Source organism: Ambystoma mexicanum, chromosome 5p, assembly GCF_040938575.1.
Source record: "Ambystoma mexicanum isolate Mex_15411 chromosome 5p, UKY_AmexF1_1, whole genome shotgun sequence".
Taxonomy (NCBI): Eukaryota; Metazoa; Chordata; class Amphibia; order Caudata; family Ambystomatidae; genus Ambystoma; species Ambystoma mexicanum.
In genome coordinates this window covers 461001177-461027070 of record NC_090930.1, presented here as the reverse complement: position 1 = coordinate 461027070, position 25894 = coordinate 461001177, and the positions used below count along the sequence as shown (strand labels likewise).

Below are 25894 nucleotides of genomic sequence, written 5' to 3'. Positions count from 1 at the left end.
GTGCTTTCGGCCATGTCTTCAAGTGCTGGGAGGTGGGCTTGTAGGGCATGCTGCATCTGCGCATATTGGAACCGTTCAGTGCCCAGGAGGTGAAATCTGGACTCTAGGGTTTCCAAGGATACCAGTCTGCCCCCTTCTACAATATCGCCCACTGTACTAATATCGTGTTGTGACCATGTACGCCATCTCGGAAGCTTGTTTACCTCAGGTAGATTCCTGTTGTTCCACAGAGGTTGTAGTGGGGTGATCTTCCCTTCCCATCCCAGGAACTTGAGTGTATCTTTACATACTCGGGCAATGTGTGATAGCATAGATTGTGGGGCTGAGTTATGAATCACTTTGTAAAGGAGTTCAGTTTCAGGTCTAGCACGTTCTCTGGCACTCCCCAGTCTATTGTGTGGCAGCGTGGTGTCCCCATGCAGTAAGTCGTTGACCACTGCCATTTGGCTAGCCCAGTAGTAGGAATGTGGGTGGGGGAGCCCTATTCCTCCCTCCCAGATGGAGCGCTGCAGAGTGCCCAGCGCAATACGTGGATGTCCATTGTTCCAGAGGAGTTTCCTTAGTGCGTTGTCTATCTTTTTGAATTCTTTCACTGGGATGTGCAGTGGTGCGTTTTGCAGTATGTATAAGAAGCGTGGAAGAGCCATCATTTTGAATAGTGCTGCCCTTCCTAGTAGGGCCAATGGGAGAGAGACCCAGTGCCTGGCATCTTCTGTGAATCTGGTTGTTATCGGGTGGAGGTTATTGGTCACATAACTGCTCAGGTTGTTAGTAATTTGTATGCCAAGGTATTTAAACTGCTCGGTTTCTAAGCGAAAGGGACAGTTGGCTGGCGGTATAAAAGTTGTGGTACCTATTGGGAACAGTATTGATTTGGGCCAGTTTACTCTTAGCCCGCTGAAAGTACCGTAGCTGTCCAGTATGTCTACAATTGTGGAGCAGGCTTGGTGTGGGTCTTTTAAGTACAGAAGCAAGTCATCCGCGTACAGGGAGACCCTACCCTCCCGCCCGTCTTCCCACTGAATACCACACCAGGCCGGTGATGTTCTCAATGCCTCTGCTAATGGTTCCACAGCCAGGGCAAATATCATGGCGGATAATGGGCATCCCTGTCTGGTTCCCTTCCCAAGCTTGAAGGTTTGCGATGGCCACCCATTCACTCTCATTTGTGCCTCGGGGGATTGATATAAGAGTTGCACCCAGCTCAGAAATTGGGGACCAAACCCCATCCGGCCCATTATTTCCCAAATTGCCTCCCAGTACACCGAGTCGAAAGCCTTTTCAAAATCAATCGCCAGTACAGCCAGGGGACCTCGGGTGGCGGGTGCATTCTCTATTACAGTGTGTAGCCTATGAATGTTCATGCAGGTCGACCGTTTCAGCATAAATCCGCACTGGTTGGGGTGAATTAATGTTGTGATTACCTTTTGTAAGCGGTTGGCCAGTACTTTTGCTAGTATTTTGGTCTCACTATTGATAAGTGAGATCGGTCGATATGGACTACAGAGGTCTGGCGGTTTGTCTGCTTTGGGAATCACTATCAATGTGGCTTTCCGGAGGTCTGCCGGTAGGCGTCCTCTCTCCTTGGACTGTAGGAACATTCGCAGTAAGTGGGGGGCAATTTCATTTGTACCAAGTTTACGCCACATCTCAATCGTGAAGCCGTTTGGCCCCGGTGTCTTTCCCGTCTGGAGTTCTGACAGGGCCGCTATCAGTTCCTCCTCTGTGATATCTTTCTCAAGTAGAGCCTGCTGTTCAGCGCTTAGAGTGGGGAGGGCTATGTCGTTTAGTCCCGATCTATTGATAGGCGATGTGGGTGGCTTATAGAGCTCCGTATAGTAGGCTGCGAAGTCCTCGGCTATGTTGCGGTCGGTCAGTAAGGGTTCAGCTCCTTCTGATCTTATCGCTCTGACCTGGCCGTTGCCTATTTCGCGTTTCTCTAACCATGCCAGCATTTTGCCGGCTTTATCACCGGTCTCATATATTCTAGCTCTCATCGTCATATGTGCCTGCCTAGCGTTGTCTAGCGCAACATTCTGTAAGCGTTTTTGGGCAAGTGTTAGTGCTCGATTTGTGTCCGGTTGGTCTAGTGCCAGGTGGTTTAGTTCAGCCTGGGTCACTTATTCTTCGGCTTCTACCAATTTCTGTTGGTGTTTCTTTCGGTGTGCAGCAGACCATGACAGAATCTCACCCCTCAGCACCGGTTTGAGTGCCTCCCACAGGATCCCCAGGTCGTCCACCGATCCCGTGTTTAACTCAAAGTAAGTTTTTGTCGTTTGTTGTATTTGCTCCAGAAAATCTGGGAGGCCTAGGTAGTAGTTATTTAAGCACCAGGAGGGGGCAGACGTGGTCTAGCCATATTAAGCTCGATTTGCAGGGGGGAGTGATCTGATATGCCGCGCAGCAGTAGGGTTGCCTTTGTGGCCCTGTGAGTCTCTGGCCCAGGCAGAAAGAAGTAATCTAATCGCGATAAAGAGGCGTGTACCCCTGAGTGGAAGGAGTATTCCCTTGTGTCTGGGTGTAGGTCACACCACACATCCCGCAGCCCCATTGCTGTGGTGAACGCTGCTAGTTTGGTTCGGACAGTGGGATTTCTTCCTCTTAAGTGGGAGCGGTCCATCCCCACCTCCATGACTTCGTTGAAGTCACCCCCAATTATCAGTATGTCTGAGTTATCTCCCGAGTTCAGAGGTGTAATGTCCTGTAGGAGGGTGGTGAGCAGTGTCGGTGGCGAGTAGACCCCGAGTAGGGCTATCGTCTGGTTCCATAGTGTTCCTCTAGTAAGTGTGTACCTGCCGCCAGTGTCTTGGGTCACCCGTGTCATGGTCAGGGGCAAACATTTGTGTATTAATATAAGCACCCCACGAGAGCCTGTGGTGAACCCAGCATGTATTGCAATTCTGTAGTTGGTGCATTTGAATAAGGTACATGTAGTGCCTGCTAAGTGGGTCTCAGTTAGGAAGGCTATGTCTGGTGTGTGGCGATTCAGGAGTTGTGTGATAAGTCGACTCTTGATTCCACCTCCCATCCCATTAACATTCCAGGTTAGGAGTCGTAGGGTCCTGATATCTGTGTTGTTGGAGGCCATTTGGTAAAGAGTGCGGGTTAATCACTGGCATGTAGCACCATGTGCACATGTTGTCTGCTGATAGTGTTGTGGCAAAGCGTTCTAGATTTGAACTTTGGACCCTTTTCTTAACAAAACCGTCGTTAAACAAACTTCCCATACCCCACCCTATACTCCTTCTAACTCGAAGCATCTGTTGCCCGAACATTCAACAACAAGCCTCAGCTAACCGTAGTTGAGTGAGCCTGCTAACAAATGAACAAATAAACTATTCGGGGTTGTGTCCCTGTGTGTAGGCTCCGGACGTACTCCGGTGCGGTGTCACGCCAGGGGAAGGGGGGCTTCCGTCTGGGCTGGCGGCTTGGCTGTGTGTCTCTTCGTGGCTAGTATGTATACATGTTCAGCATTAGGTTGTTATACAGTACCCTAAACCCCGCACGGTAGGGTCTCAAGTGTTTCTGTTCGCATATGTTTCAGGAGTCGGTGCTCTTATTCCTGCAGCTGTGGTGCGATTCCTGGTACAGGCGGTTGTTGGTCTGGCGGTTCAGGACCCGGCCGGGCACAGGGTGTTCTGTTTCTGTTGCCCCTCCTTGCCGTCCAGTCTCCCCCGATGTGTTGTTCCGCCCATCTCCACGCCTCTCCGGGGTCGGTGAAGTGGACTGTTGTGCCTCCATGGTAAATTTTAAGTTGGGCAGGGAACATCAGGCCGTATTTCACCTTGAGGGATTGTAGTTGTTTTTTCAGTGGGTCAAACAATTGTCTAGCCTTCTGCACTTCCCTGGTATAGTCTGGGAAGAATGCTATTTTGGATCCATTATAGGTGAGGGTGCCTTTCGCCCTTGCGGACTGGATCAGCGCATCATGATCACGATAGTTCAAAAGTTTGGCAATCACTGTACGAGGCGGGGCGCCCGGAATTGGACAACCCGTCGGTACACGGTGGGCTCGTTCAATGGAGAAGAAATTGGAGAACGTGTTTTCTTCAAACATGTCTGTAAGCCACTGTTCCAGAAATAGCTCCATATGTGGTCCCTCCGCTTTCTCCGGCAGTCCCAGGACCCTTATGTTATTACGCCTGGATCTTCCCTCGCTCTCATCCACTCGCTCCTCCATGGTGTTGTGACTCTGGCCAGCTGCTGTTCTATGTTCCTTATTCCCTAATCCGCACCAGAGATGCGTTGTTCTGCCTCGCCGGCGCGCGATGTCAGCTTCTGGAGGTCATGTTGCAGGAGGGAAACGTCCATGCTGATGCCATCCATTTTCTGCTCCATGGAGGCGCACGAGTCAGCTATGGCCGCCATGATGTCCTTTAGTGATATCGAGCCCTCTGTTCCTGCCATGGCGTCTGCTTGGTCTCGTTCTTGTTCTGGTTGGCCATTGGCTGTCGGCGTAGTAAATTTATCTATCCTGCTCTGGGATATCAATCTTTTGGATTTGTCTTTACCCATGTTGAATGCCAATATGTGGGTATCGCAGTCCGGGCTGTTGTAGCAGGGTGGCGGCGATTCTTTTGATGTCACGGGCTCCCCTCACCGGTCTCGGCAACGGGGCAGTCCTCTGTGCTCCACCCAGCGGGGCCGTTTCTTCTCGTTCGCCGTGGTGTGTGGTGGGCGACCAGCTCGCCTCGTCTCCCCAGCCAATTCACAGGCTCCTCTCCATCGACCCCGGCCCTTCCGTGTCGTGCGGGGCGTGTGGTGGGTTTACCGCCCATCTCGCCTCACCAGCCAAAGTCTCTTCTCAGACCACACGGGGGCTGCCGCCCAACAGCTCTGTTGATTTATGCAGGTGTAGCGGACAAATCGTTTGCTTTGCGGTCCGTTGGGGGATAGTCGCGATTCTCCCTCAACGCGTCTTCCCGCCGTCCTGCTTCACTCCGGTGAGCGCGGCTATTTTGATCGTGCGATGCCGCAAGCACGTCTCCTCCTTCCCGCCTCTCCGAACTCGCTCAAAACGGTGCATTTCGGCCTGGAATTTTCTCCATGTGCACCGGGGGCGCTTGCCTTCAGGAGGGTATGTGTTTTAGGAAGATTTGCCACTCGTAGCAGGCTATTTATTCAGGCTATTTGCTGCGGCCTTCGGAGCGCCAGGAACTCACATCCTCATCGTCCCATTGCTGGCCACGCCCCCCGGTGTCCAGCATGGTTGCAGGTCTGCTGTAGTTAGGTTTGTCCGAGGTCTGATGGTGTCTCAGGGCATTGCGTTGTCAGGGCTCACTGATCTATTCTACACTAGTTTTTCTCCTTGTGCTGTTGGGATAAGAACAGCTGTTATGTGCTTCAATGTCATTGCCTCTATGAGTGTCCGGTGGGGCCGGTCCTCACTCTGTGTAATGAGTCTGTGTGTTTCTTACTTCCCCCCGCTTCACTCGTGTCCCCCTGGGGAGCACTGCATGGGTAGGTGGGATTTGTATTGTCTTGTATGGCTGCAGCAGGTCCAGGGTCTCCTTTGCCGCGCTGCGCTCCAGTAGGTGATGTGGGCGTTCGGGCCCTTTGCGACCGTGTCTTATGGAGATCGGTAGGGGGCGCGAGAGTTTTGAGGCGAGGGGGTCCCAAAGCGTCCACTTACCGCTGACTGAATCCCCAGCCCCTGGGTCCGCGAGGCCCTCCCCGCATTCCAGAGGAGTAGCCTCCAGTTCAGTGGCTCTGCGGCAGGGGGTGAGAGGTGCCCTAGGGCACAGGGAGCATCACACTGGCTCTCACCTTAGCTTCTCCTCAGGCAGGGGGCCTCCAGCAGTTTCTACTGTTCGACCAAGGACTGCGCCTCTTAACGCGCCCACCAGGGGGACTGGGCAGGGCGGGGTGCAGCAGTGGCTGGGCCAGCAGCAGTTTCCCAGCGCTAATCCAAGAGGGAGCAAGTCCCGAGCTGCAGTGGATTTAATGGCACGTAGCCGGAGACACCCACCTCCTCAGCCTGTTGGACAGTGCCCTCGCCGTCAGGGGTTGTGACGTGTGTTGATATTTTGGGGGGATCCTTCATGTAACCTTGAAGTCGTTCCTCTTCGCTGGAGCACCTTCAGCCTATGTGTGTCTGGGTAGCTTCACTTTCGGTTATCTGGGTCCGGCAGGCCGTAACTTCTAGTGCTGTTTTCCGGGGGTTTCCTCCTACGATTTTCTTCAAAATTTCTCCCACTTAGAGCAGGGATGTTCCCACAGTTGTCGCTTGCTTTTTGTTTGTGGGGGGGTCTGATAAGTGGGGGCTCAATCCACCTTTCAGGGCTGTGGCAACGGAGATCATGCAGAGAGCACGGTTGTCTCTGCGCCCCCTGGTGGCCAACCTTTACGCATTATTATAGGTAGATCAAAATATCCGCTTACCTGCGTGATGGAAGGTTATAACATGAAAAAGGCTGCGCTCAAAGTGCGCTTTGCGTGTTGTATTTTGCAGATTCTGCAAGTGAAATCAAATACTAAGATTTGTGCCCCTTCTATTGTATTATCACATTTAACTAACATTTGTAGATAGCTATAATCCTGCAGTATCATGTCAGAAATACCAGACCAAAGTCTATTTTCTTACCTAATACCAGCCCAAATGTTTGCAGAGAGTTGAAATCTGCTTCAATGCGGTCGTCCTGATCCTGCTCTGGCAAAGACCGGACTGAGTTCTCGTACCTGTTTATCTACTTCTTGAGTTCAGTCATGTGAAGGATCACGTGACTGTATTGCCGTTGTTATGGTAACCCGCGTCTGTCTGATTATAATATGTGTAGTATTGTTGTCCTATTTTCGCATTCATTACATGTTATTAGCAGTCAGATTATATACAAGAGATATTTTAAATGAACTCTTGTCATATATATGAAGGTGTTGGCTGAGTTCACATACTTGTTTAGCAATCTTCTTAGGTTGAGTCCTGTTACAGATCACGTGACTCGGCATTGCCGTCGTTATGGCAACCCGCGTAATGTCCGATTTTTCCTACCTGCATTACGTGTTATTGGCATACAGATTCAGCCGACTAAATAACATGTGAGGCACAAACATCTTCTGCATTATGCATATTTATAGATTTTGAAATTAATAATGGGTAATAGCAAGATTAAGCGCAGATGTATTCACATTTCATGTGCTACCATGCAGGCAAGTGGATATTTGCACAAACCTTTCAAAACATGATATTTGCACAAACCTTTCAAAACATATCATGTTCTACATTAGAACAACAAATCGCTAAAATAGTTGGTATAATGGGCACAATTTGCCTTTTGAACCTATGCACAACTCTTACAAGGTGAACGAAATTTTGACAATATTTGAATATTTGAATATGCAGTATCATGATATGCTAGTGAATTAAAAGATGGTAATTACTTTCACCTAACAGGATGAGGTGTCTCAAAAACAGGTATCGAGTAGATACACTGGACATAGCAATTGTTTGAAATATCACCAAAATCAATATTTCTCATCATCTGGACATCTTCACATTCCCTGAGCACTACCAGACAGGTAATTTCAATGAAACACACAAGTCTATTTTTCGCCACCAGAAACAGGGTCCGAGGCTAATAATACATCTCACATGATTTTTAAAGAGGCTCCCCCCTCCCTTATGTGTGACTATCTACTTTGCATAAAATCAGGAGACGCATAAAAACAGGAGACGTACAATTTCAAATTTCTCAAATAGAAGTACTTTCCAGTCTTACAGTTTTTCCAATCTGTAAACAGTAGATCATTAGAGCAATCTTGTTTATATAATGCCGTTGGTGACAGTTCAACATTCTGAATCTATGGTGTGTACTCCTTTTCCTCTTTTCCTCACATGGTCATCCCATTCACAGATGTTTTGGGCTCAACACAGGATTGAATATAATGAAAGTAGAGCATTAATACTAGCCCTGATGATGACCTCAATCGGTAAAAACATGTGTCGGCTTGGTTTATATTATAGAGATTCAGTTCTACGAATGTTGTTTTGAGACTGTGATTATAGAGTTTCAAATTCAAAAACCAATGGGGTTCAGTGAATGCTTTTTGGTACAAGTATTGTATATTAACTTGACAATTAGCACAAGAGTATATTGTGTTAAACAGGCAACACGAACATTTGTTGTTAATTTTTGTTAATATTGTAATTTAAATGCGTCAGCTGTATCTATAATCCATGCAATTATGTTCATAACTCAATGTGGGAAAAACATACTCCTCAGCAAAAAAATGTTGAGATTATGTGATATGCTGTAGCAAAATCTTTTGAACAAATTAGTACTGATCCACAGGCAAACAATTGATCAACTTTTCTTTGTTCGATCATTTCATTAACACTGATCTATACAGTTTGTTAGCACAGCAGAGGAGGTAAACCATTAATACCATGGTGTAAACTAACTGAACATACTTGGTATCATTATAACTCAAGAAGACTAATTAGAGAAACAGATGGAGAGTGCATTCTTAGAGACCACCGGGAAGTACTTTTCAGGAATGAGTGCAATGGAGCATAAGATAAAGTCTCATCAGGGGAAAGAGGAGAATATGGAAAACTATATCTTGTTGTTCCAACCTGTGATTTGTTCATATTGCTCAGAAGCTAGGGAAGAGTTGACAGTCTTGAAACAGAACAGAAGGGGTAGATATGGAGACTTAACTCTTGGCCAAGTTACTGCCACCCACAATATCTAGAATGACATGACTATATCAAAATAGCTGTTTAAATATGTTTCCTATGAAGGGACACCATTTACTGCTCACCTATTTCAGATGTTGACTTGACATCTGAATAACTAAATATTATTTATTGGAAATAAATTTGACTGCAGTGACTGATGAATCTTTATGGGAAGCATATATAATTATTTCCATCTTATGCATTTTATAAATGTACCCCCAGAACTTGTGAAACACTGTCTGTAAGACTGAAGACCTAATGGAAATTTACATGAGAAGGTGCAGGCAGAGTGCAGTATCATCCACATAGAACTAAGTAATAGTTACTTAAACACCATGCATCTGCAGGCCATGTAGCACTTTCTCTTGGCTTTGAATCATCTGGCCAAGGGACATTATGTCTAAATGAAACAAAAGTGGGCTAAGCAACCACCCCTGTTGATGCCATCTTTGTATGCTGTCTGGCTGCAGCATTGTATATAATCATATTTACACCTAAATGAGAATAACAATGTCTAACCCTTGTGGTGAGTTGGATGGGGTGAAATCATTGCCTTTAAAGTATTACACACAATTCCACAGTTCAACAGGTCCAACTGTATTGGTACCAAATTCTCCTACTCTGATTTTGCAAAAACATCAAAGAGACAATATATATATATATATATGTGTTGCAAGATGCCAGCTGGCTGTGAATCCGGTCAGGTCTTTGCGTAACAATAAGGTGATACAGACCAGTTGTCTGATAGTACTAACCTTCATTAGAAATTAAGAATAGAGTTATCTGCTGATAAGAGCTGCAACGTGAACACTCCTTCCCCGATTTGAGAGAGATAGTTAATGTGCCTTGATGAAAAGTCATAGGTGAGGTCAATCTTCAAACAAAGTTCTGAATAGGGAGATTAGTATGGGAAGTAAAATATCAACAACTCATGGCTGATGTTGGTTGACCATCATGTTTAGTGATCATACCCATCTGGCTCTACAAATTTCGTCAGGCATTTTGATTAAAGTAGTACAAAGCTGTGAACCACTCCCATTGTATCATCTGTGAGTAATTTCTTTCAATTCGATATATTTAGCATATGAAACATCAGCTTGCCAAGGCATCTCTGTTTTTCTGCCACTGAGATATTATTCCTATCAATATAAAGTTATTGGTAACATCTCAGAAATGTCACTTGAATATCTTTGGAGAATTTATCATAGTTAAGTCGTGCAATAGACAATTTTCCTATCTAAATGTTTTAACAGGCCAAGTTAAAAGCCTATTGTCTTTGTTTCCTTTCCAATCACTTTCTTGCATAAAAGTGTGGAAGTGATTCAATTTGTTTTCAAAGTGCATGTTGCAGAGATTAACTTGGATTTTGTCCCACATTTCCTACCTTGACATATTGATAGCCAAAACCTTGTCTGTTTGTGCTAAGGCAGGCCAGTTCCCTTGAAACCAGGAATGTTAACTGGTGTTTTGCGTTTATTTGAATTAATAGTTTAGTGCGTGGTCTATACTAGCAGGATTTAAACTCTGGTTGTCAGGCTCCCAGGTAAGGGCCTTTCTCACTAGACTAATTGAACCTTTTGTATGTGAATGCCTCATATTGGGATGTTTCCCTACAGGGAACATTTGAATACAAATAGTTTGGAAGCTCAGAGCAGCCAAAGGAGACCCAATGCTGGAGACCCAATGCCAGGGTAGCCTTACCAAGGGCTGACTACACATACAACTTGACCATAAAACAAAAAGCAAATAATGGCAATTCCATGTGACAAGAAGACATTTTAAAGAAATACAAGAAAGACTTTAAACCCTGCATTTGATCATTTAAAGTTTGAGCACAAAATCAGTTTAAAGAAAATGAGACCGTCACATCGATCACCCAATAAGATACTATAAGACCTCTGCAGAGAGAGTCTTATTGGACTTGTAGAAATCATGTAGCAGCTGAGCCCAATATTTGTAAGACAATAATCAACTGAGACTGTGAGTCAACCTGAGAAACTTCAGCAAAGTACTGTGGAAAAACATCCCGCTCCTTACATTTAGTACTTTCAGTGTATTGAACAAAGGTATACAAAATAGGGCATATGATCTGCCTACCACCAGCTGAAGCTGCACCCCAATTTCAAAACACTCGTTCTGTCTTGCATTCAATTTAGGGTTCTCCAATTCACCCACATGTTCTTTGGCTTATGTCCATTTTTCAAAGGCCGATGCCACTAATGATACATGGGTTCAAAGTTGCTCCAATCACTATAAACAATACACAGAACAGACACACAAGACCACACCAGAGCCCTAGAAGAAGTCCTGCGGAGGATTAGGAAACTGTACCTTTGAATTGAAAAAAGGATGAGGACAGTCATAGCAACATGAACCAATCTACACCTCTTCATGGCAGACTGACTTGCATTTCTAATTTACAGGCATGCTGCAATAAACACTTCGGCCAACATTGCATCAAAAGTTCCAAAAACGTCTTCAAGTTAGTTGAAGAGAAGCCATTTTACTATGTATATTTTACTTTCAAATTCCTTTCTCTTAAAATAGCTTTGATGGCACTTATTGTGTGCACTGCTGGAGTTTAAGACATGAGAGGAAGAGTCTATCTACTTTCTATGTTTTACTTTAAAGCACAAAACATATGTAGATGTATTTAATTAAACTGTTTTTCTGCAAAACATTATAATTTGCATATTACATTTTCTATCCAAACAGATTCTACACTGATTATATTTATCAATAACTGGAACATCTCTTAAAATAGAGTAAGCGGGAGGCCAGGCATTAAAGTGGATGACAGGTTGTCATTATGTATTATAAGTAGGGTTTCCAGTTTTAGGGATTACTTTGTTTTACTTTTTACATTTCAGAATCTGTGTTTATCAGTGTTTTCCCATTTGCCCCTTCAACAAATCACGGAAAACAGTTTTTTCTAGTGTAAACACCCAAATATTCAATTATTGTTTAGGTGCTGCTAGGATTACAATATGTTGTGTTGTTAATAGTTACTGGGGTAGTCAAGAATGGTAGTATGTCATAGTAGAATGTAGAGGGGTTTAGAGAAATTTAGAATGTAAGAGGGAGTTAGAGAAACATAATTAAAAGAGTATGTGCTGCACATTACGGGCTCCTGTTTATTAATGCTAGAAGTACAAAACACAATGGCCCTCATTACGACCCTGGCGGAAAGGGGTTTACGCCGGCGTAAACCATTGCGCCCCTTTCCGCCTGAGTACGAGTTCCCGTAGCGCCATGGTGATTTTTACGCCTGCTTTTTGCAGGCGGTAAAATCCATGGCGCTAAGGGACCTTGTTGTTAATTACGCCACCGTAATTTATGGTGGCGTAATTAACGCCTTCCCCACTCCCATTATGCCCTATGGGGCAAAAATGGGAATGGGGAAGGGTAAATGGGGATTGGGGACTTACCGCCCCGCCAAGGTCGGAATGGGGCGGTAAGTCCGCCAACCACCATGGCGGAGTTGGCAGCTTAGCGCCATGGACCATGGTGCAAATAGCACCATGGATCTCCGCCAAGGTCGTAATGAGGGCCAATGTGTCTGTCTCACAATACAAGTTGTCCAAAATATACCCTGGAAAACACACCATTTCAACCTACTATTTTAGAGCATTTGTCATTTGGACAATCTCACTGAACTGGGCATCCCTGCCCCTAAATGGTTTGAGAATGCCAAACATTATGAAAATGTTATGAGCTAAGTAGAAGGATAAAGGTAATTTTATCCATACCTTTCCGATTTATGCGCTTGTGAATCCATCAAATTATCAAGTGACTCTAAAAAGGGTCTGCAAACACAGGGGCTCCTGCTGTTAATTGTGATAGGAAACCAAGACAACACAAGGTAACCATGAAATGTGCTCAGGCTCCTTGAGACGCAGCTCAGCAATCTTCCACTGAGATGGTCTTGCCTGGAACAAGCTGCAGAATGTTCAAGCAGCAGGAGTTTTTTTTTCGACAACAGTTTTCAACCGCAAGGAAGACAATTTCTGTAGATCAGCTTAAAAAGGCTTGGTGATGCCCTTTCGATTTAGCAATTTTAGGAATGCAGAGGATCACGTCAATGTCCTCAGTGCTCTGAGGTTTTCATTTTTTGGGCCAGGCAAGGCGAATATCAAGATGCAATCTTTTATCTGTCACCAGGCAATTTAATGTGACCCATGACTCCAAGTGGGGCCAATGGTTAAGTGTTCTCATGCTGAAAAATTCCAGTAAAGTAACACTGTCAGTTAAAATGCTTTGTTTAATGGATTGGAAAGCGTTAGGCTATGAAGACGTTAAAGGAACACGATTCCTTCATGATTCCTTCACGATTCCTTCACTAACTCAAACCAAAACTGATGTGATATTTTTAATTTCAGGGCCCACCATAGTACAGAGAGCACTCTGCTAGACCTTCAAATCAACATGGTTGCCATGGTTGATAAAAAAAACTAATGTGGTCTGTGGCTGCTGTTGGATTTATCCACAGCGTTTGATTTACTTGACCACAACATTCTGCTTGCTACATTCCAAAATGCTGGCATATGTTCCCATCAGTCTCTGTCTTGGTTTCTCTCCTTCCTGTCTGGTAGAGTCTCCACTGTGCACCGGGGTCACATTAGCTCTGATCCTGCCGCTATCAGTTATGGGGTCCCCCATAGAGCCAGTTTATCCCCTGCTCTCTTCAATATATACATCAGGCCATTATGTGATACATTGGATAGTGAAAATATATTGTTTTCTAACTATGCTGATGACACGCAACGTTTGTTCACGTTCAACAGGAACCACAAATCCGGCTCCTCCAAATTAGACAGCACCTTCCTCAAAATTAAACAGTGGATGACCTCTAATCAAATGTGCTTCAATAATTTACTCTTGGGCCCTCAACAAGCAAGAACCAAACTAGATGTGCAGTATGCCCACTTTGAGATTGATGGCTGCCACATCCCGACACTCAGCAAGGTCAAAACCTTTGGAACCTATTTAGATTCCTCTCTGAGTTCAGATGTATCTGTAAACAACCAAGTGAAAACTATAAATGATCTTCTCAATCTGTTCAGACAAATCATTCCTTGATTTCTGATAAAAATTGTGAAACTCTAGCCAGAGCAACCATCCTCTTTCGGCTAGACTATTGCAATGCTTCCTTAGAAGGCACATGTAAGGGTAATATAGCCAAGTTGCAGAAAAACCAAAATGATGCGGTTTGCATCATAAAGAATATAAGCTGGGGGTGAACATATCTCAGAGCACAGAAAGTAACTCCACTGGCTTTCAATAAGCTTGAGGATTCAATTCATGACCCTCATATTGACACACAAATGCATCTATGGCAAAGTCCCAAACTATGTGAAGGAGAAAATCAATAACTACCACCCACAGAGAACACTGAGATCTAGTAAACAACATCTTCTAGTATGCCCTCAGCCCGACCGTGCTCGAGGCAACGGCAGATTGTTTCCCTTCATTGTCACCAAAGCCTGGAACTCCCTTCCATACGACAGGAGGAATCTGAGCAGGTGTTTCGTAAATGGCTGAAAACTATCTTATTTGAATAACACCCGGTTGCTTTCACCTGCTTCTTTTGTCCTGTCGTTTTGTTGTTGAAGCATGTTTGTTAGTGCCCTGATGCCCTTAGTTTTCGGCGCTTTAGAAATAAGTAAATAAATAAATAAAATAAATACATTTATTTAAAACGTAATTTCCTGCAGTTGTAATCTGCCTCAAAGTACTAATAGCCGTGACCCAAATGAAGCAGAGTATTGATTTATTGTTCCCTCGGTTGCACAGCGGGAGCTCGAGTGTTCTCAGAAGCGTGGACATTCAGAAATAACATGGCCTATGCGATTACACGAGTGCCGTTCTCTATGCAAACTAAAGAGGCTTCGGTTTCCCCACTGGGGTGTATTGCTTACCTGCATAATTTTATCTGTAAATTGGCCGGGTTGACAGTAGCTGAAGCCACATGATTAGCGGCTACGTATGAGAAGTGTACTGGCCTACGCTGCATATCAGAGATTATGTGGTCTTAATGTAGGATAGGCGAGAACGGCAGAAATCTTGGAATCTTGGAATGTTGCTATTGAGAGAGCCTTATGGAGACCAATAATGGAGTAGTTCTGGCTGCATGGTAGTCTGAATTAAATCCACCTGAAATGCATGCTCTGAATTGTAATGCTGATATTATGGACATACATAGTCCTGTTAGAAGGTGGACACACCTATTTAATGTAAAGTATATTGATTATCTACTAATACCAATGAATAAGCAAATAATGGTGCCAGTCCTTATGTATGCTGGATAATTCAGCATGCACAAAATAAAGTGAGTACCTCTGTTATCGGAAACTCAGTGGTACTCCACTACTTCTCTAGTCATATATAGAGGGATGCTCACCATAGCAGGAAAATGCCTATGTTGCCTCTGTCCTGCTGCCTCATGTTAGAGAGAATGAGTTCAATGAATTGAATAATTTGAACTCAACGAGCAGTGCATACTAATGCAATGGACATGAAGGCAGCCCAGGTTTATTTTTCATTATTTGATTGACCACAAGGTGGCAATAGTGGATAACGTCAGTGCTATAGTTATAGTAATGTTACATCCAATAGCTATGCACATCCAGGGCTGGGAGGATAGTTCATCAGCAGTGTGTGTGTGCTGGAAACAAGACAATTTGGAACAACAACATTTTGAATCCCAATCCCGCACTGGGTGGCAATTAATAAATACAAATTATGTAAAATGTCAGTGTATATCGGGGTCCCCAGGGAAAATAAAAAACAATCATGAGGTCATTTACTGTGTCTTTTTATGGAATTTCCCAAAACTCCGGAAACCCTAATTATAAGGAATAAAATAACCCCTACCATACGAGGGCCTTAACGTAAGCCCCTGGGCATTACCTGACTCAGTAATGCCCCTCCCCAGTGAGGGGTTTATTGCTATTAGTAAAGCGAGGAAGGATGCCGTCCATGTCAGTAACATGGCTGCAGTGTGAAAAGACTAGACAGGTGAATTTGCTTGAAGCACAGCTAGTCTCTGGCGACCATGTTGGAAATGTGGGAGTAAACGTTACTTTATATTGGTTAGTGCTGAACTATGGCACATGTAAATAAAACAAGGCAAAATGTTGCAATAAGTAATGTCGTGGAACACAGAGGAAAGGATTTAAGGGACCACGTTGTTTGAAAGGCGAGATGAACAAAGGAGCAGTTGTAAATGGCAGCGATGTACAGAGGACTGAATGAAGTAAAATGGAAAGAGATGCAACACAGGGACGTTTGAGGCACGCAGTGCGTGAGGAAGAGTGGGCTTGTAGGGCTGGTAAAGCCTGTTACCTGACCAATCAACAGACTACGGTAAGTGAATAGAATGGCAGCGGTGTACTAATGCTCAATGTACATCTGGAAACAGTCACTTGGGGATATATAAATGTAAAATGAAATAAACTGCAAATTCCAATAATTCTGGCTTTGTCAATGCTTGTTTATGATAATACATACTTTTGCACAGTAAAAACGTATATAAATGCTTTTGACAAAATTACCTTTCCAGACGATTTTATTCCTTTGCACAAAGATGCTGCAACTAAAATCCATGACAGGAGGAGGCAGAGGGCAAGGTGCCACACGACTTGGCCAGTCTCATCGAGTGAACCTGATTCACGGAGGGCAACTTTACTAAAGAGAACACATATTACAATCACTTCTAATTTATCTGAATAATGATTGTTTTCTCTACAATAAGATAAACCATCAGAACATTAAAAGTTCCTAAAAAAATATATGTATATTTCGATGTATAAAAAGTCAGATACAAAGTAAATGGAGTGCACAGTAGAAATAAGTTATCACGATTTGGGGAAATGGTCTGAACACACAGATCCATCACTATAAAATAATTGCATGCAAACATTCTCAAGCCATGAGTAGTGCCCAATTAAACGTGAAACATCCTTTACATAAAACTCTCTTAGGATTTCTGTACATTGGGAACTGAGCATGTGCACAGTCATCCTTATCATGAGACCTTGATCACATATCGTGATCAATGTCACAGCCAGTCTTTCCTTATAGTCAAAGCCTAAGGTTGCATGAATCACTATATATTGTTCCATGTTCCCATCATTTTAATTTCGGGGTGACAGTTGTGGTAAATTAAATGAGTACCAAGCCCTTTGTGCATCATGTACTTACTGATTGAACCATGCAGCAATTTTATCAAATGCATATTTATTATACGGTGGCTGTCGCTGTCCTATAGTTAAGGTGAGTCAGACTCACATAGTAACCTAGAAAGATTGTATTGCTAATGACTTTTGATTTGTGTAATGGATTTGGTCCAAATCTTGAAGTCAATTAGGGAAGCGCATCCACCCAGCCCCCCTACCCCCATCCAACCCTGGCTGCAAAGTTTGGGGAAGACTTGTAAAAAAATAGAAATGTTATTAAGAAAACAAATCACACAAAAAATCAATGTTGCAGCCTACTTCCCTTTAATTTTACCATAGACAAACAAGGTCAATGTTTGCCTGACTGCACAGCTCAAACCACTGGATGGAGTTGGACCAGGTTTGAAACAACCTGGGCACAAAGTGTTTACTGGAGGCCTTTTTGTGGTTTGGGTTATTCCGTGCAGTCGTTTTTAAAATATTAGATGGAGAAGTGGGTTCTGGGGGAGATGGCACAGATGAGGGGGGCACTTGGTGAGGGCCTGGGGGAGGCAAGAAAGCATTTCTTCCCCAGCCATTTTTCTGATATTCGTGGCTATAAAAACCACAGATTACCGTGGGTATATGTAGTCCATACATAAAACGACTACAGATAGCCAAGGGTATCTGTAGTTCTGAACCCGTGGCTAGAGAAAAAAAGATTTAAAATTTTTTTTTTACAGCTACATTGGGGATGAAAAATCAAAGGCCCTGGACACTAACACAATAGGTATCCAGGACTCCCATCCATGCAGTAACTTGGACTGACCCTGCTTAGATTCAAAGTAAGGTTGCTGCCGCCACCCTTACGCCATGTTGCCTAATAAATGACTTCAGGTAACACTACCACTTAGAGCAACATGGCCTGACAGGGCAGGCCTCTTTCTCTCTTTGAAGCTAAGCAGGGTTGGTTCTGGTTACTGCATGGATGGGAGACAGTCCCGGATGCTATGTGTTTTCTTAGTTTTGAATATCTCATAACACACTAAGAAAACACACGGCACCTGCATTCTTTTCTTTAAACTGGTCTACTTTCAGTTCTTGGAAGTATTGCACTTAGAGACCATTTATTTGCCTTTTTTTTTTATTGCATTCTAGTATTTGTAGTTTCCCAGTCAAGATGGGGGGAATAATGCCAAAATATTAAACTTTTTGTCTAACATAGTTCTATAAGGATTTATACATTTGAGTGACACTATGATATGTGTACTTTTCAAGTTATCGTTATAGAGCAGAGTAATGGTGAAAAACATGTAAACAGAATTTTTAAAAATCATACAGATTACAACCTGAGCTATGGATCTCTGAAATGCATTTGGTCAGACATTGGTCTTTTGGACTATTAGCTTGAGACATCTTTGAGAAACAGCTTTTATTAGAGGATGCATATTGTTTTTTCTTTAGCAGGTGCAGACAAGGTGGAGGCAGATTAGGTGGTTCTGCTATGCTCTCCTTGGCTTCTTCTAATTATTTTTTTTTATTTTCTAAACCTGTACTCAGTAGTTGTGCACTGACGCAAAAAGTATCTTTGAATCCTGGGCAGTACCGCTGTTCACCAAGCACGTCAAAGAAATGTGGCCATTACAGCAGAACCGTGGCAGTGGGGTGCAGCGCTGAACCACCCAGTGGAACCCCAAATGGGGTGACGCCCTAGAGTCAACAACAACCAAAGCTATTAACTGGCATTCCAAGAAGCCGACGGGCAGAGGGAAAGAAAATTCCCATCCACTGCGTTGCAATAGTCGTTATCATTATATGTACAGGGAAATATTGAGTCATTTATACACAATGCTATGACTTTGGAGAATGAACTGTCTTCTGTCTACCAACAGATGCAGCCACGGAAGTGTGTCCCCTGCACCCACGCTAACATTATACTCTGCCCATTATACTCCAAAAAGTATGTTAAATTCAAGATTTAGTAGTAGTAATCTTTAATAATTCGTATGTCTCCGTTAAACCACATACAACAATGTATACAACATAATCAATACCATGATAGAAGATTTCTCTTTCAGCAGCAAAGATGTAAGCCAAACATTTCATTTCTGATGTGGGTTGCAATTCAGATGCATTTTAAAACATGGACTGAAGCTATTAAAGGCAGATAATGTATTGGTCTGCTTACAATGGATGGGTTACATTATAGCACTTGCACTAACCTCCAGTACTGCTGGCTTGGGAGCTCCATTGTTCCATTTGGATCGCTGTTGCCTATGCAAGTTTCATTTGTTCCCACTCCTGTTAAATTTGCTGTTAATGTATCATTATGGCCCATACTTGCATTACATGAATCTGTTTAACGAGAAAGCACATGCATTTGCATAATTAAGAACATTTGTCTAAGTAGATATAATTTGTTAAGCATTTATGTATAACACATCCAGTTGAAGCAATACCTATGCACTTTAATTTTCACTTTAATTTTTACTTAGTGTCATTTCTCCAGGTGGAGAGAATGTCTAGTGAAGGAGAACACGGTAAACTGGTAAAATGTGCATTTTGTAACCACCCTGGGTCGCAGGTTCGTATGTTCCTGGGTCGCAGTGTATGCAGTGAAACAAAAGTGAGTCGGGGAGGAAGGCTTCTTACAGCAAGTCTCCTGCAAGAACTGCACTTTGGGCCTCCCACCTTGTCAGACAGAGGGCCTCATTAGAAGTTTGGCGGTAGCCTTGCCGGTAAAACCGGCAGGCTGCCGGCAAACTGCTGAAAACATCTGGCGCACGTGAATGGGCAATTACCGGGTCATTACGACTCTGGCGGATCCGGTAATTGCCCTTTCACGGATGCCAGAACCGAATGCTTCCCATTCCCATTTGAGCCCAATCGGGCTCAATGGGAATGGGGACGTCGGATGCACAGGCACTGTTATGAACGGTGCCGGTGCATCCGACATGCACTGCTCGTTATGGCCTCAATGGCACCCGTGAGCAGAACTCATAGTTTGCCGGTCCGGGAACTATGGTACCGGCATGCTTACCGCTACTGTGGTTCCCGGACCGGCAAACTTATAATGAGGCCCAGAGTCTCCAAACTGCCCTTCCAAAAACACACTTGTAGATAGTGCTTACTATGCTTCAGTCTCTTCTTTCTCACAGTTGTTTTACTCTAAGGCTCCTCCCTGAAAACCCCCCACTCCCCCGCACGCGTTATTTTTTTCTTACCCAGATGCAGGTCTTTGATCATTCCCACTCAAAAAGGTGACTACATTTGGTCCTTCAGATGTATCGAAATCAGCAGGCGGGCACCAGGTGCAAACCATTGGCTCAGAAAGCCAACACAAAGGGCCTCATTATGACACTGGCGGTACGGAGTGAACGGCGCAGTAAAAGGTGCCGCCGCCGTTCACTCCGTACCGCCGCATTGCGAGTTCCCCTCACGGGACACGGTAAGCAAGCCTGGGAAAACCAGGCGTGCTTACCGGGTCCTGCGAGGGGAAGAGGGAGCAAACAACGGGCCATCTCGTAATGGCCCGTTGTTTGCTCCCTCTCCCATTCCCATTCAGCCCTATGGGGGCTGAATGGGAATGGGGAAGGACTGTGTCTGGGTCCTCGGAGGGAGGAATTACCGGGCCTTCCGAACTGGGAATGGCCCAGTAAGTCCTCATTCCGAGGACCCGGACCCCGACGCGATTTCGGCGGCAGCCAATGCCGCCAATAGCGGCATGGTTACCGCCAAACTCGTAATGAGGGCCAATGTGTCAATGGGCAGAAGCCAATCTAGGGAGTCTATCTGAAGCCTATCTTCTGGGCAGGGAAAATATGCTTGTAGACCACCTGAGCAGGATATTTTCCTCCTCAGTCCACTCTCAGCTTCACCCCTCTGTGTTCTCTGGTGTGGGTGTCCAGTGGTCAAGCTCTTTGCCTCTCATCAGGGCCATCAGGTGTTGTTATTCATCTCTCTGCAACCATCCAGGAAGACAAGGAGAGTGGATGCCGTCTCAGTGTCATGCCCCAGGTAATGGCTTAATGCATACCCCCAGTTCCATCAGTTTTGGCAATAGTCCTGCTTTGGACCCGAAGGTCCAGATAACACTGTCATGTGGTAGGACACATTCTACCCTTGCAGAGTAAAAGTAGCAGATGAGATACCATTTCATGTCAGCATTCCCCTCATACATGTGAACTAGAATTGGTTTGAAAAGTCCTGGTTTAATATAGTGCTAGAATGTAGTGCTTTATACTGCAGAATACACTTAAAGCGCTAGTGACCTGTACTAGCCTTAGATTGCAAAGCAACCACTTAGCAAGAAATGTGTTTTTATTTGTTACCTTTCCTGTAGTCACATTCATTATAGCAAAGCACTAGTAGTTTTCAACAGGGAGAGCATTCATACATGCATGCATGCAAACATGTTCAACTATGTATTTGTAAGCAGGACTGTGCAAGAACAAAATATGCATAAATCACTGCACCAGCAGGCCGTGATTTAGAATCCATTGTATTCTCCATATTAAAGGCAGTTTGCTAAAGAGTAGAGGCACTGCACAGACGTGTACATCCAACCACGTTGACCTAAGTCTTACATTTGATAAAGCAGCCAGACACTTCAAGCGACCTGCGAAAGAGCTGACATTGTCGCGGCGTTCTGAAATGGATAACACGATGAGTCACTTTCAGAGCGCCCTGGGAAGATAAGACCTATAAACACAGCCCCTTACCAAAGGGAATGTGCTCCTCAATTTTGTTGACATACACTATGCAGATGGGTGGGGAACTAACATCCATATTACTTTTACTACGCCCGCTAGTTGATAGTAGTTTGATGGTAAGGGGATTTTCAGAAGACCCCTATATATATGGCAGAGCAGCACCTATTCGGGGGCTAGCTGGTTGGTGGTCTTGCCGAGGCTGAGGTCCAGACGTCCTGTGGTCTTCTTGAGACCATAATTACAGGGGGTGGTTTCTTCAAGCAGCACCTATATAACGTTCTGCAATGGGTTCTGCTTGCTGAACAGTGTCCTTTAACTGTGGTCTTCTTTTATTTTATTTCAATGCAGTAGAAGTGTGCTTGCAATTGATGTGATGATGATATATTGCCTTATGTTGAATACTGTTTTGGTCTAAGCTTTTGGTTGAGTCTGGAAACCACAGAATAGGTTGAGACATGCTTTTTTTCCAGTATTAGTTTTGAAATGCGATTCAAATCGAGCAGAGTGTTTGAGACTGGACACGGCTTGTGCATCACTTTTAATGGACATCTCTTTGAGCCCAGGCTGGGCTGGACTCTATGTGTTGAAAAGCTCGTCTGGGGGCATTGAAGATTGATTCAAGTGCAGGGATATGACCTGCTATCCTTAACCACCTGTGTTAGATTTTTTATGTTCAAATATGCAAGTGTAGACGGTCGTTTGATAATGGCAAATATGTGTTGGAACAATATGTTTTGTTGAAGAGAGAACTCGATGAGGTTTTGACATGTAAATGAAAGCTTCTTCTTTTTTACCAGATGGTCATGTGTGACTCTGGTATATTGATACACATGATATGCTATCCAACCAAAAAGTGTTATGTGATGCAGAGTATGCTTCTCTCCCATTCTATATCCCTATCCATCTATTGTGGGCATTAGACACAGCATCCCAAATGAGTAAACAACCAGGTTGGTAAGGTTATTAGCATTAGCAGAACACTGTTACAAAACATTCCTTTGATATCAGAGGTATAACTGCAACTGTGTCTAATGGGTCTGGGGGCTTGGCCTCCAAACACACGTAAGTGAACATACATCGTAACAAGAGCAAATTCAGCACTGTATCAAGACAAGAAAAGACATTCTCTAGGTTTTGAGTGTCTGATAGCTTTACTGTTGCATACCCAAGGACTAGAATTTAATCCCAGTGATTGGATCCAGGGTAAGTCCCCTTTAAATTCAGAATTTAAGATGACTGGGGTGATCCTTATCCAGTACAGGCGACACCACTTCCTCCTCCATCTGGCACAGGAGGCTCCATGGATTTTTCACCCTGGACCATGTCTCCTGTCCTGTCCATGGCCCTCTCATGAGCCACCCTCCACCATCTCCACCTCATGTTATGTAATGGATCTTGAGAAGTTAGTGTTACTGCTTGAATGGGACAGAGCTCTGCATTCAAGCAGGCAGTAAACCAGCCATGCACCTCGTGTCACTGGAAGAATGTGTCCACCATCTGTGCAGAGGGAAACTGGGCCTCATTACGAGTCTGGCGGTAACCGTGCCTGAAATTCCAGCAGGTTACCGCCGGACTCGTATTACCATTCCGCCTCCGTGATTCCCTGAATTACCAGGGCATTACGACCCCGGTGACACAGGAATTCCGGAGGCAGAATTCAGTAAATCCCCATTCCCGTTGAGTCCCATTGGACTCAATGGCAATGGGGAAGTGGAAACACCGGCACCATCTTGTGATGGTGCCGGTGTTTCCATGTCCGCCTGCAGGCGGGTGGTGTTAAACCCGCCAGGTCACACCTGGCGGGAATGACACCTCCGCATGCAGGACTCGAGATCACCCGGTATGGAAACAACGGTGGCAGCGTGTTTACCACCACCGTTATTTCCATACCGGGTGACTCGTAATGAGACCCACTGTCTTCCTTGGGAGAATGCACCTTGCCAGATTTTGAATTTCCTCTGGGATGGCTTCCTACTGGGTCTGTCAGGCTTTGTGTACAACCTATGAGGGAATGCCACATATAAGGCTTTGTGCCAACATTCTTCTGCTTTTTTAATTGAGGCTCCTAGTAAATAGCCCCTCCAACTCCCCTTTGGACCTTCTTTTGATTTTGCTGAGATTGCAGAAAAGCCTATAGAAAACATATTAATTCCGAAATTCTTCTCCACGAAAATGCCTTCCTAGGTAGCCATAACTTCATGGAAATGGATCGTAGGTACTACTCTGTCACAAATCCTATAGCCAGTTTATTTTCTTATAGGAAAATCCTCAGTTCATCTGCATCTATTAGACTCAAGGTGGTGTTCCGTTTTCATGAGACCCAGGTGATTGTGCTCCTGGCATTACCAGGGGAATTCCACAGATTAAGTCCACACTCCCTACATGTGTTGTGAACTATTGCTATATATCTAGACAGTACACAGCCATTCTGCCAGGTGCATTCCCTATTTGTGATCTTGAGTACAGCCAAGCAGGGCTCTCGTCCTTCCCCCTCAACACTGAGCAAGTGTACCAAACTCACAATATCCACCGTTTATGCCACTGTGGAAATCCCATTGCCCTACCTGATTTAGGGCAGATCCATTCAGAGGGTGGATAATTCATGGTCAGAGTTTGGGGGAGCATTGATACAGGGAATTTGCAGGGCAGCCACATGGGATGCTCGACTGCATTTAGTAAGCATTATAAACTGTTGGTGTTGTAACGAAGTAAGGAAGTTGTATCAAAGTAAGACAGACACGTGTGACCAAGGGTGTTCATTGAACTTTCTCAAGGACTTGAAAAACACCTATCGAAACGTGAATCTACAGATGGGATCAAGCTACGACCAACAAATAATAATAATGCAGTCCTAGTGAAGCCTTGTCAATAGAAAAGGGCCTACAACAAAAAACCTATTGCCAATCCTTACTACTCTTTACAAATAGTGTGGGGTAATGTTCATGTAAAAGAAAGAAGAGTTCACAAAATGATAAGTCAGGATGTTGAGCCTTTGGCTCCCCTTCCTCACGTTTTCAGCATGGGGCAAGGCGGTTTACTCGAGCCAAGAACACAATCTGGCTTCCTAGACACAAGGGTACAGTTCCAATTGCAGCATCAGGGCCTTCTGTGCTCAAGTCTCTTTTCCATCAAAGTCTCTTGATTCGGCCTGATGTACAAAACAAAAATAGAACGTTCCTTTATTCTTATGATTGTATGATATGGGGTGTCTCGCCCTGGATGCCCCTCAGCTGGACTCAGATCCCTTTACTTTAAGATTCCAAAAACATTCCTTCTCGGGTGACTCACTGTTCACCCTGGATCCCCCTCAGCCGGGCTCAGATTCCTTTATTCTTTCTCGGGTGACTCACTGTTCACCCTGGATCACCCTCAGCCAGGCTCAGATCCCTTCTTCACATTCAATTAGTCTCCCTCAGCCGGGCTCAGACCAATTGCAGTTCACTTTACACTTATCAATGTCTCACTTCCACTCCCTGACCGAAATCCCCTCATCCAGTTGATCCTCCCGCACTGGTCCACCCCCAGGAACTGGATCCAATAGCGATGGCCGTGTTCTGGCCACCTGGATGACTTATCCCCGGGGACTTGCGGGTGAGACACCTTCAGGTTTCTTACAGTGTTGGAAGGGCACCCAGGTGACTTTGGGCCAGTGCACTGTCTTCCGTAAAGCAATGAATGAGTCTAAATGAATCGCTAATGTAATAGGAAGATTATAGGTTGTTGCATGTTTTATTTTATCGGGAAATAGTTGAAGATGTATATACTCTCATATAGGTTAGGACTGCGATGAGGAAGACAGACATGGAGGTAATGGGCCTCATTATGATACTGGCGGTAGCCGTGCCGGTAGAACCGGCACAGCTGCCGCTGGTATCATTTTTTTTCCCGGTGCCCACGAATGGGCCATTACCGGGTCATTGCGACCTTACCCATTCGTTGGTGCCGGAAAATATTCTTCCACATTCCCATTTGAGCCCCATAGTGGATCTACATACACTCTGGGCACCCGCAGAGCAGAGTGGTGAGCTTGTCCTCCAGGTGGGAAAGCTTGCACCCGGCCATAAGGGGACACAGCCTTGAAGGACAGAAGGGTGGCCATCATGAGCCATCATGAGTGGCGTGGCACCCCCAAAGCCCTGCCACAAACAGTGTCTGACTGTCTCCTCGGTATTCAACATACTAAGAAGCTCGACAATGCCGGCTGGACCTCATCTATCCTTGAGGCCCATTGGGGGCCAAGAGCGGGTCCGCCCCAGGGTCGGCGCAGCATCAGCCACAGCATTCATATGATCGGGTTTCCCGCCTCAGGGAGAGAAACAGAAGCGGGGTCCACTGCATGGGGCAGATAG

The 25894-nt window shown here is 44.8% G+C and overlaps 1 protein-coding gene across 1 annotated transcript in view; it reads right to left on the bottom strand.

Moving 5' to 3' along the window:
* LOC138481019 (sodium- and chloride-dependent neutral and basic amino acid transporter B(0+)-like) overlaps positions 1 to 25894 on the bottom strand; it is a 753261-nt gene that overhangs the window by 394545 nt on the left and 332822 nt on the right. Inside the window, exons 5-6 of the mRNA XM_069612866.1 lie at positions 19056 to 19188; positions 16231 to 16363 (exon numbers count right to left, since the gene is read on the bottom strand). Coding sequence (XP_069468967.1) covers positions 16231 to 16363; positions 19056 to 19188 — 266 coding nt within the window. The remainder of the gene's footprint in view (positions 1 to 16230; positions 16364 to 19055; positions 19189 to 25894) is intronic.